Below are 12685 nucleotides of genomic sequence, written 5' to 3'. Positions count from 1 at the left end.
TCATACTTTTCGTTATTTAGGGTCAACTGCCACTTTTCGTACCATTCAGATATCTTTTCTAGATCGTTTTGCAGTTTGTTTTGATCTTCTGATGGCTTTATTAGTCGATAAACTACAGCGTCATCCGCGAACAACCTATGACTGCTCAGACTGTCCCCAAAATCGTTTATATAGCAAAGGGCCTATAACACTACCTTGAGGAACGCCAGAAATCACTTGTGTTTTACTCGATGACTTTCCATCAATTAATACGAACTGTGAACTCTCTGACAGGAAGTCACAAATCCAGTCACATAACTGAGACGACATTCCATAAGCACGCAATTTCACTACAAGCCCCTTGTGTGGTACAGTGCGAAAAGCCTTGCAGAAATCCAGAAATACGAAGTCGATCTGAAATCCCTTGTTAATAGCACTCTTCATGTGAATAAAGAGCTAGTTGTGTTTCATAGGAACGATGTTTTCTAAACCCATGTTGACTGTGTGTCAATAGACAGTTTTCTTCGAGGTAATTCATAATGTTTGAACACAACATATGTTCTAAAATCCTGCTGCATATCGACGTTAACGATATGGGCCTGTAATTTAGTGGATTACTCCTACTACCTTTCTTCAATATTGATGTAACTTCTTAGATTGTATGCCTAAATATTGTTTACACAATAAAGACTTAACATTTCTTGAAAGAAGTCGTTTTCCTGTATGATGCTGTCCGTTATTTGAAACAGAAACTTTGTTTTTGAGCTATTAGCTAATGTCTCCCACCTATGGAGCCCTATCAAACAATGTCATACAAAAACTATGTCATACACTCCCATCTGTCAGTATGCCATGCTTCGCAAAGCAGAATGGGAAGGTGAATATGAAATGATGCTCCATATTCCTGTCGAGGGGCATGAAATTGTAAAAGAGACTTACCAGACTCCTTGTCCTTACACAGTTAATAAGAAACAGATATTTTGTGCACATTTTTATTACATTTAGTACTTTTGAGAGCGAGATCTCATTGACTGTGTTACTAAAAATAATAATTTTTTCAGGGAATGGAATGTCATGGTGTTCCAGAATATGTAATAGTTAATGGGAGAGTGTGTGTTGATGCAGGTGTTTTGAAGGCTGTTCAAGGTTTTGGAAAGTTTGTTCCAACACCAGTGTATTCAGAATATGTATATGAGAAGGTGAAACAAGCCAAAGTAAGTACTATTAATTTCATGTGACTGTTTGTATGAATATACTCCTCTTTTTTAACTTGCATTTATTGAAACTTGGATGTATCAATATGTAGACCTTAAACTGCCCAGTGTGTTCACATAGCTTTTGCACTGGTGATATTGCGACAGTGTCTTCTTGATAAATGCAAATAATTTTGTAATTGTATAGCTTAATACCTTCTTTTGCAATTGGAATGAAAGTCTTAAGATCAGACGCGTTTCCCATCCTCAGTGACCCAACAATGTGGTTTTTACAGTGGCCACTGAAGATGCTCAAGGATAAAGCGAAACGCGTCTGGTCTTAACAAGACTGTCATTACAGCTGCAAAAGACGGTAATTAAAATACATAACTTGTATACCTGCAACGTCGGAAAAAGAGGCGGGAAAACAGACAACACGTATAATTTTTCAGCGTTTACTTATCCAGTGGCGCAGCGTGAATTTCTGTCACCCGGTGCGATACCTAAATTTGCTGCTGCCTATTTGTGCAATTAGGCAAAAAGCAATACAGGCTTTGACAATGCGTAGCCATATTACGTTAATGCTTGTCAAAAGAAGATATGGACGTTATAGGCCTAATTCATTATCCCTGCATAATTTTTTGGTGGCTTCCATGCTTTTAGTTACCCTGAACAAGTCGTTTGCAAAAACTATTTATATGATTTATTTGTGTGAATTGTCGGCAACAGCAAAGAAAAACATCATATATTTAAGACAGTTTCAACAAAGAAAATAGACGTATTCATGCTATAAGAAGTTAATAAATTGTAACATCAGAACCTACAGGGAAACGGAAAGTCATAGGCTCAATAAATTGTGTTGTTCTAATTTAATTTTAGAGAGTACTTTCACGCATATGATGCCGAAAATAACTCCTTGTCAACAGGAAGTCAGTAGATATTTCGACTGTTCATCACACGAGGTGCATCCAGTCTGCGTATGGAAAGGCACGCCCCACTTTTCGGCTTACCACTAGCTACAGGGTTGAATTCTGTTAAACCAGGCGCTGTTATATTCAGCAGAATCCCATTACTCACAGGGGATTACCTTGAATAAAATGTTCTTGGGTTTCCAACCGCGTCAATTGGTTAAAACTACACGAGATTTCGGCAAGCACTCCTTGGCCATTTTCAAGTGTTACGACTGCCAGTGGGCTGTTGGTGCGCCCTTATATACGCTAGCTGCCGGCTGTGACGTCACTGGTGCCCGTGACATTGCCATATATGGGCATGTTTAGAGTCGGCGTTCGATGTGCCCTCTTCAACCGCACGATCGCTGGATCCCACGCAGCGCTGGATGATGATGGCTGGTGGCGTGCAGGTACAAGTATGTGTGGGTGGGTTTTCTGTAGACCCTGTGGCCAAGGCACCCATTTCGTTTACGGTGGACAAGGACGTCGAGGAAGTGCAGTGCATTCACAGAAGCCCACAGTATTGCAAACATTGGTGCATCGTGCAAGAGTAATATCAGACGACGATAACCTGCCCAATGAACTGAGCCACCTACGCAAGGTTTTCAGGAACAACGGCTACAGCACCCATCAAGTGAAAGAAGTGATTTCAGAATAAGACCACCGATGGAGAGCAGGAAAAGAAACTTGCTTTGCTGCCATTCTGTGGCTCTGTGTTGGGCAAGATAAGCCGCCTGGTGAAAAGACACAAGATCAAATCAATCTTCAGGCCTCCAACGAAAATCCGTCAATTACTGAGATCAGTTAAAGACGCAGTAGGTCTCAGAACACCTGGAGTCTACGAAATACCTTGTCAGTGTGGCCAGAAGTACATCGGACAGACAGTGCGCACTGTGGAACAACGCAGGAAAGAACATGAGAGGTATTATCGCCTACGCTATCCAGAGAAATCTGCGTTAGCTGAGCATGCGTTCGGAAACGGTCACCACATAAAATCTGACGATACCTCTGTCGTGGCTCGCACTAACGGCTTCTGGGACAGTTTAGTAAAGGAAGCTATTGAAATAAAAATTACCGCAAACACCCTGAATAGAGACGGTGGTTTGCAGCTCAGCGCTGCGTGGGATCCAGCGATCGCGCGGTTGAAGAGGGCACATCGAACGGCGACTCGCCGGCCGCGGTTGTCTCGTGGTTCTAGGCGCTCAGTCCGGAACAGCGCGATTGCTACGGTCGCAGGTTCGAATCCTGCCTCGGGCATGGATGTGTGTGATGTCCTTAGGTTAGTTAGGTTTAAGTAGTTCTAAGTTCTAGGGGACTGATGACCACAGATGTTGAGTCCCATTTGAACCATTTGAACGCCGACTCAAAACATGCCCATATATGGCAATGTCTCGGGCACCAGTGACGTCACAGCCGGCAGCTAGCGTATATAAGGGCGCACCACCAGTCCACTGGCAGTCATAACACTTGACAATGGCCAAGGAGTGCTTGGCCGAAAGCTCGTGTAGTTTTAAGCAATTGACGCGGTTGGAAACCCGAGAACATTTTATTCAATGTTATCGCCGCGAGACTCCTCATTCATACAAGAGCTTACTTTGACATACAAAATTTTCGTAATGTTAGAACGAAAATAACAGTAGCGAACAGCCGCACCAGAAAGCAATGTCAAATAGGACAGTGCTGTCAGCAGGGAGGAAAGAACTAGTAACAGAGGAGGACGACGATGCTTACGCCGGGACAGAAGCCAGTCAATGAGTTACCGCAGCACTTATTAGCTGAAACATTTAATCTAAAACTGACGTCCTCCAGACTAGAAATGTAGAGGTCTCAATAACAATCTAGAGCACAGGTAGTCATCCACCACGGTATGGGGAACAGATGGTAGATATTTTGCCAGTCCTGACGTTCGAGATGGGTGATTACGTATCAACTGAATCATGTCGTTATCTTTCGCTGCCCATAGACATCAAGAATGCACGTTTTCTTAGAGCAATATGGGGCCGTGCATTGTCGTAGAGGAAACAGATAATTGGAGAAGGTTTTCAGTGGAGAAACTAGACACACGTATAGCTAACACTAAAATCTGTCACATAATAGTGGTGACGGAATATCCTTCTCCAACAATTTGAATTGAAACTTTAAATACGTCTAGAACTGTCGATTGAAATTCACTTAACGTTTCGTTTAGCGATCGTGATGTACACTGATGTTCAGAAAAACAGAACACCTTCAACGACATGGGATAGGATGTTCATATTCACATGTACAGGTACATGTACGTTATCAGCATTTCATTCATTTTGGTTCAACATGTGTTCTGTTGCCCACCATGGTTCCTGATAACCTTCCCCATGCGTGACGCCATGTACACGCATAGGCGCGAATGGCGTCCTGTCGTATAACCACCCATAAATGATGATTAACTGAAACCCTCAGCTGCCAACAGATGTTGATATACCTCGATGTGGACAGCTGAAAATGTGTACCCCGACCGGACCTAGAACCCGGGATCTCCTGCTTACATGGCAGACGCTCTATCCATCTGAGTCACCGAGGACACAGATGAATAGCGCGACTGCAGGGACTTATCCCTTGCACGCTTCCCGTGAGACTCACATTCCCAACAGTCCACAATTCTACATATGTAATGTACCTTATAGACATTTGCCCATCCACTCATTATTCGCGCACACTTTGGCGATTCCCGTAAGAGTTTGGGCAATCTGTGCGCATTCGCACAGACGAAGGTCAATGGCTGGGTAGCCTTTAACTAAATATATGTGAAGACAGTAACTGTTCTCGAAAGAACAGATCCTGCTGATGACCATGCAGCTTTTCCCTGGAATAAATGATGACTAACTGAAACCCTCAGCTGCCGACAGGTGTTGTTGATATACCTCGACGTGGACAGCTGAAAATGTGTGCCCCGACACGGACTCGAACCCGGGATCTCCTACTTACATGGCAAACGCTCTATCCATCTGAGCCACCGAGGACACAGATGAATAGCGCGACTGCAGCGACTTATCCCTTGCACGCTTCCCGTGAGACCCACATTTCCAACTGCCATGCAAGCAGGAGATCCCGAGTTCGAGTCCCGGTAGGGGGAACACATTTTCAGCTGTCCACATCGAGGTATATCAACAACACCTGTCGGCAGCTGAGGGTTTCAGTTAGTCATCATTTATTCCAGGGAAAAGCTGTACGGTCATCACCAGGATCTGTTCTTTCGAAAACAGTTACTGTCTTCATATATAACCACCCATGCTGCGTTCATCTTGTTCCAAAGTTCATCTGTGGTGGCTGGCATTGGATCACTGCGCTTCAGTTGTCGTATCACCACATCCCGCACTTTTTCGATTGGCGACAAGTCTAGTGATCTGGCGTACCAGGGCAAAAGATAGACATACGGTGACATGAAGAAGGCACGTGTTCTTGGAGCGATGTGCGGTCGTGCATTGTCTTGCTGAAAAATGGCGTGTGGGGTGTTTGTAGAAAGGGTATGGCTACGGTGCGCAGAATGTCATTCACTGGTCACAATGCGCTGGACACGCACCAGATGTGATTCGTGGTTGTACCACATGGCACCCCACACCATATGGCGTTGAGCTGGCGCTGTATGTCTTGTGTGAAAGCAATCACTGTGTTGCCGCTCCCCCTGTCTTCGGCGAACCAAAATGCGACGTGTTCCAACATTTCTACGGAGTTTTTCCATCCGTCTGTAAAGAATTCGCGTTAGTATTTTGCAGCTGTCACTTATTAAGCTGATAGTTCGGCAATTTTCACATCTGTCAACACCTGCTTTCTTTGGGATTGGAATTATTATATTCTTCTTGAAGTCTGAGGGTATTTCGCCTGTCTCGTACATCTTGCTCACCAGATGGTAGAGTTTTGTCAGGACTGGCTCTCCCAAGGCCGTCAGTAGTTCTAATGGAATGATGTCTACTCCCGCAGCCTTGTTTCGACTCAGGTCTTTCAGTGCTCTGTCAAACTATTCACGCAGTATCGTATCTCCCATTTCATCTTCATCTACATCTTCTTCCATTTCAATAATATTGTCCTCAAATACATCGCCCTTGTATAGACCCTCTATATACTCCTTCCACCTTTCTGCTTTCCCCTCTTTGCTTAGAACTGGGTTTCCATCTGAGCTCTTGATATTCATACAAGTGGCTTTCTTTTCTCCAAAGGTCTCTTTAATTTTCATGTAGGCAGTATCTATCTTACCCCTAGTGAGATAAGCCTCTACATCCTTACATTTGTCCTCTAGCCATCCCTGCTTAGCCATTTTGCACTTCCTGTCGATCTCATTTTTGAGACGTTTGTATTCCCTTTTGCCTGCTTCATTTACTGCATTTTTATATTTTCTCCTTTCATCAGTTAAATTCAATATTTCTTCTGTTACCCAAGGATTTCTATTAGCCCTCGTCTTTTTACCTACTTGATCCTCGACTGCCTTCACTACTTCATCCTTCAGAGCTACCCATTCTTCTTCTACTGACTTCTTTCCCCCATTCCTGTCAATGGTTCTCTTATGCTTTCCCTGAAACTCTGTACAACCTCTGGTTTAGTCAGTTTATCCAGGTTCCATCTCCTTACATTCCCACCTTTTTCCAGTTTCTTCAATTTTAATCTGCAGTTCATAACCAATAGATTGTGGTCAGAGTCTACATCTGCCCCTGGAAATGTCTTATAATTTAAAACCTGGTTCCTAAATCTCTGTCTTACCATTATATCATCAATCTGATACCTTCTAGTATCTCCAGGATTCTTCCATGTATGCAATCTTCTTTTATGATTCTTGAAACAAGTGTTAGCTATGATTAGGTTATGCTCTGTGCAAAATTCTACCACACGGCTTCCTCTTTCATTTCTTATCCCAAATCGATATTCACCTAGTATGTTTCCTTCTCTCCCTTTACCTACTCTCGAATTCCAGTCACCCATGACTATTAAATTTTCGTCTCCCTTCACTACCTGAATAATTTCTTTTATCTCATCATACATTTCATCAATTTCTTCATCATCTGCAGAGCTAGTTGGCATATAAACTGGTACTACTGTAGTAGTCGTGGGCTTCGTGTCTATCTTGGCCACAATAATGCGTTCACTATGCTGTTTGTAGTAGCTTACCCGCACGCCTATGTTTTTTATTCATTATTAAACCTACTCCTAAACCTACCTAAACAAGCAGAATATAGGTTCCTCCGAAAACACTATCTGATGCCATCCCTCTCCCCAGTGACGTCGTTCTATACACCACTGCCGTCTAGCACGTTTCCGACAATTCGCCAAACGTAGGCGGAGAAGTGGACGACGCGCAAACAACACATGCTGTTATCAACGGGATTACTGTGACCCCTGACAGTGTACTATTTGCTACGCTGCTCCATTGCTGCGTCAGAGCGGAGGAGGACGCAGATCTGCCCTTCATCGCCATTCGGCTGACGTGTCTATCTTCTCGGGGGGTGGTCCCTGATGGATCCATCACATCCTCTCATGCCAATAACGCGCCCTGTTCCAAACTAACTGATTTGATGGTACGCTTTGCGTATGCGTCTGCGAGGCATCCTACATGTCTGCTCAAGACGCACTGATTCATTATTTTCGGATTATAGCGACAACGAGAGCGCCAGACACAGTTTACTCGTAGGTAGTGTTACGCCGCGATATCCGTGTTGCCCTTGAACCCACGAGACGACATGGTTCAAATCCTAATTATTTCTGCAGAATATACTAATGTACACTGATGCCCATAAATTAAGGATAATGCTGACACATGGTGAAACAACGCTCTGATGGGCGGTTTCCGGGTTTAAATAACCTCGGGGTATGACCATGCGGTGCATTTGACCTGCGGTCGTCGCACGGTGGTGCTGGCAGCAGTCCACATACGCAGAGGTGTGTTGGTGCATGTCAGAGTACGGTGCAGCGAGTAAGTGTGCAGGCGTTTTCAGACGTGCTAATGGTGATTGCGTGTTGAAAATGGCTCAAATAACACAATTGATGACGTTATGAGGAGTAAAATACTAGGGCGACTGGAGGCCGATCAAACACAGCAGATCGTAGCACGGGCCCTCCGTGTGCCACAAAGTGTGATCTCAAGATTATGGCAACTATTCCAGGAGACAGGAAACGTGTCCAGGCGCTACAGAGTACAACACCACAAGAAGACCGATATCTCACCATCAGTGCCGCAGACGGCCACAAAGTACTGCAGGTAGCCTTGCTCGGGACCTTAATGCAGCCACTGGAACAGTTGTCTCCAGACACACAGTCAACAGACGACTGAACAGACATGGTTTCTTCGCCTGGAGACCTGAAATGTGCATTCCACTGACCCCTGGTCACAGGAGAGCCCGTAAAGTCTGGTGTCAAGAACACAGTACATGGTCATTGGAACAGTGGCCCCAGGTTATGTTCTCGGACGAGTCCAGATGTAGTCTGAACAGTGATTTTCGCTGGGTTTTCATCTGGCGTCAACCAGGAGCCAGATACCAACCCATTAATGTCCTTGAACGGGACCTGTATGGAGGTCGTGGTTTGATGGTGTGCTGTGGGGTTATGATTGGTGCACGTACACCCCTGTATGTCTTTCACAGAGGAACTGTAACAGGTCAGGTGTAACTGGACGTCATTTTGCACCAGTATGCCTGCGTTTTCAGGGGTGCAGTGGGTCCCACCTTCCTCCTGATGGATGATAGCGCGCGGCCTCACAGAGCTGCCATCGTGGAGGAGTACCTTGAAACAGAAGATATCAGGCGAATGGAGTGGCCTGCCTGGTCTCCAGACCTAAACCCCATCGAGCACGTCTGGAATGCTCTCGGTCGACGTATCGCTGCACGTCTTCAAACCCCTACGACACTTCAGGAGCTCTAACAGGCAATGGTGCAAGAATGGGAGGCTATACCTCGGCAGCTGCTTGAACACCTGATCCAGAGTATGCCAACCCGTTGTGCAGCCTGTGTACGTGTGCATGGTGATCATATCCCATATCGATGACGGGGTACACGCGCAGGAAACAGTGGCGTTACGTAGCACGTGTGTTTCTGGACGGTTTTCTCAGCTTATCACCAATACCGTGGACTTACAGATCTGTGTCGTGTGTGTTCCCTATGTGGCTATGCTATTAGCGCCAGTTTTGTGTAGTGCCACGTTGTCTGGACCACATTCTGCAATTATCTTCAATTTATGAGCATGAGTGTACATGTCCTGTCAATATTAACTTTCTGTCTCTAGTCGTGTGTTCTAAAGAAATAGGGCGTGTTTCGCGACAGCTAGAGCAGGGTCGACGGCAGCGGACGTCCTCAAGGACGTCGCGAAAACAGGAAACGAAAGGTCGCAACTTCATTCCGTTTTCAATTAGTTAGCCTGGCTGCCACTGACTGATAATGCTGTTGGGTGTTCTCCTGAGCGATATTGTGACAAATTCTATACAACTGGTGCGTTTCTTTTGCAGTGGTCTTCAGTCCTGAGACTGGTTTGATGCAGCTCTCCATGCTACTCTATCCTGTGCAAGCTTCTTCATCTCCCGGTACCTACCGCAACCTACATCCTTCTGACTGCTTAGTGTATTCATCTCTTGGTCTCCCTCCACGATTTTTACCCTCCACGCTGCCCTCCAATACTAAATTAGTGATCCCTTGACGCCTCAGAACATGTCCTACCAACCGATCGCTTCTTCTAGTCAAGTTGTGCCAAAACCTCCTCTTCTCCCCAATTCTAGTCAATACTTCCTCATTAGGTATGTGATTTACCCATCAAATCTTCATCTTTCTTCTGTAGCACCACATTTCGAAAGCTTCTATTCTCTTCTTGTCCAAACGTTTCACTTCCATACATGGCTACACTCCATACAAATACTTCCAGAAACGACATCCTGACACGTAAATCTGTACTCGATGTTAACAAATTTCTCTTCTTCAGAAACGCTTTCCTTGACAGTGCCAGTCTACATTTTATATCCTCTCAACTTCGACCACCATTAGTTATTTTGCTCCCCAAATAGCAAAACTCATTTACTACTTTAAGTGTCTCATTTCCTAATTTATCCAGGTCCCACCTCCTTAAATTCCCACCTTTTTGCAGTTTCTTCAGTTTTAATCTATAGTTTATAACTAATAGATTGTGGTCAGAGTCCACATCTGCCCCTGGAAATGTCTTACAATTTAAAACCTGGTTCCTGAATCTCTGTCTTACCATTATATAATCTATCTGAAACCTGTCAGTATCTCCAAGATTCTTCCATGTATACAACATTCTTTTATGATTCTTGAACCAAGTGTTAGCTATGATTAAGTTATGCTCTGTGCAAAATTCTACCAGGCGGCTTCCTCCTTCGTTTCTTCCCCCCAATCGATATTCACCTACTACGTTTCCTTCTCTCCCTTTTCCTACTATCGAATTCCATTCAGCCATGACTATTAAATTTTCCTCTCCCGTCACTATCTGAATAATTTCTTTTTTCTCATCATACATTTCATCAGTCTTCGTCATCTGCGGAACTAGTTGGCATATAAACATGTACTACTATGGTAGGCATGGGCTGTCCAGGTAATCTGCTAAATGACCCGGTCTCACGCAAACGTTGGTACACAGCAGCAAAGGTCGTATGATGCGGGATACGGCGAATAGGATATTGTTGTTGATAAACCCGCTGTGCAGCTCGTCCGCTGTGGTGCGCTACGTAGTACGCACCAACCATATCAGTGTACTCACCCCAGGTGTATCGCTCCATTAGTAAACAGAGACAATGCACTACTACACTGGTGGACAGCAGTTGCCTACAACTGAAGAACGTAATACGGCTCCACCGGTTTAAATAATCCTCACAGGAAGAAATGACACTAGGGAAAAATATTTGTTTTGTTGTCCCCTACGACCTCCCAGAGTTTGTCGGTTGAAATACTTTTCACCCTGTATGTACTAATCAGAAAGGTGTGTGTGTGTGTGTGTGTGTGTGTGTGTGTGTGTGTGTGTGTGTGTTATACATTTTTCTTCCACATTACATCAGATAATGATCTCTGAAACAGAGTGCAATATTTAGCTGTAAACATTGAATTACAGGACATTATAATTATTAACTGAACTACTTATTCTGTCATTGCTATTAAATATAGCTTTATAAAGCATTATGCAAGTAACCTGCAGAAATAAACGTCAATGTACATAACTTATGCATGTGGTAATTGCAGCATAGCACAGTGATCACTCCTGCTATGTTGTTGTAGTAAATTGTGCATAAAAAGTAACCAAACTGCACTGTGATTTGGAGTCTGTCAAATGTAGTTAAGAAAGACAGGGATACAGTACATGTAATAGCAGCCTTTTGATAAACTTGGATGCTGAAGTGACCCCTCTATATAATCTCAGCTTATAATGTGGTGTAAAGGAGTCATGCATAGGTTTTTTAAGTTAATGAACTCAAGACTAATGCATGCTTACCATCCATACTGCTTGAGTTTTTCCATTATTTTCCAATGCTCTGTTATTGATAAACACAAGTATTCCGACAAGATTTTCATGTTACAGCGGACCTAGACGACATCACAAAGAAGTTCTCTGTGGGAGTGAAGACCCCCTCTTGCAGGTAGCCATCGGGTGGGTTTCGATAAAGCGTCGCCTGGCAGCTGAAGTTCGTCTATGAGGTGCGGCAGCGACTGATAACCTTTCAGATACTTTTCGTGAATAATTGTACGCCACTGCTTTTTAAAATTTTAAATTGTAAAGAGATGTTCTAGCTATATCTAGCTCCAGCTGTGCTACAGAAGAAGGAAGTGTAAGTTGATTACTGTAAGGGTACATTTCAATAGTGGCCACTTGAAGATAAGTCTAATATGGCTGGTTTTGTAATAAATGTTGTTAATAGTCTGTCCAAAAGTATTGTACCAATTACAAGATCACTATTCTAACTTATGCAGAGAATCTACTTTTCTATTCCATCCTCGACTTTCCACTCTTTTATTTTAATTAGTATAGAACCTTATATTGCACTTGGACTTGGAAGAGCAGTTGAACGGAATGGACAGTGTCTTGAAAGGAGGGTAAGATGAACATCAACAAAAGCAAAACGAGAATAATGGAATGTAGTCGAATTAAGTCGGGTGATGCTGAGGGAATTAGATTAGGAAATGAGACACTTAAAGTAGTAAATGAGTTTTGCTATTTGGGGAGCAAAATAACTGATGATGGTCGAAGTAGAGAGGATTTAAAATGTAGACTGGCAATGGCAAGGAAAGCGTTTCTGAAGAAAAGAAATTTGTTAATGTCGAGTGTAGATCTAAGTGTAAGGAAGTGGTTTCTGAAAGTATTTGTATGGAGCGTAGCCATGTATGGAAGTGAAACATGGACGATAAATGGTTTAGACAAGAAGAGAATAGAAGCTTTCGAAATGTGGTGCTACAGAAGAATGTTCAAGATTAGATGGGTAGATCACATAACTAATGAGGAGGTATTGAATAGAATTGGGGACAAGAGTTTGTGGCACGACTAGAAGAAGGGATCGGTTGGCAGGACACGTTCTGAGGCATCAAGTGATCACCAATTTAGGACTGGAGGGCAGCG

At 43.7% G+C, this 12685-nt stretch overlaps 1 protein-coding gene across 1 annotated transcript in view; it reads left to right on the top strand.

The window, feature by feature from the left end:
- The window catches only part of LOC124717122 (dihydropyrimidinase-like), a 92924-nt gene extending 80887 nt beyond the window's left edge, over positions 1-12037 (top strand). Inside the window, exons 11-12 of the mRNA XM_047243854.1 lie at positions 1041-1193; positions 11654-12037. Coding sequence (XP_047099810.1) covers positions 1041-1193; positions 11654-11662 — 162 coding nt within the window. The 3' untranslated portion in view covers positions 11663-12037. The remainder of the gene's footprint in view (positions 1-1040; positions 1194-11653) is intronic.
- Positions 12038-12685: the final 648 nt, after the last annotated feature.

This window comes from Schistocerca piceifrons, chromosome 9, assembly GCF_021461385.2.
Source record: "Schistocerca piceifrons isolate TAMUIC-IGC-003096 chromosome 9, iqSchPice1.1, whole genome shotgun sequence".
Taxonomy (NCBI): domain Eukaryota; kingdom Metazoa; phylum Arthropoda; class Insecta; order Orthoptera; family Acrididae; genus Schistocerca; species Schistocerca piceifrons.
Note: the sequence above shows the minus strand (reverse complement) of the source record. Positions and strands in the feature narration are given on the sequence as shown.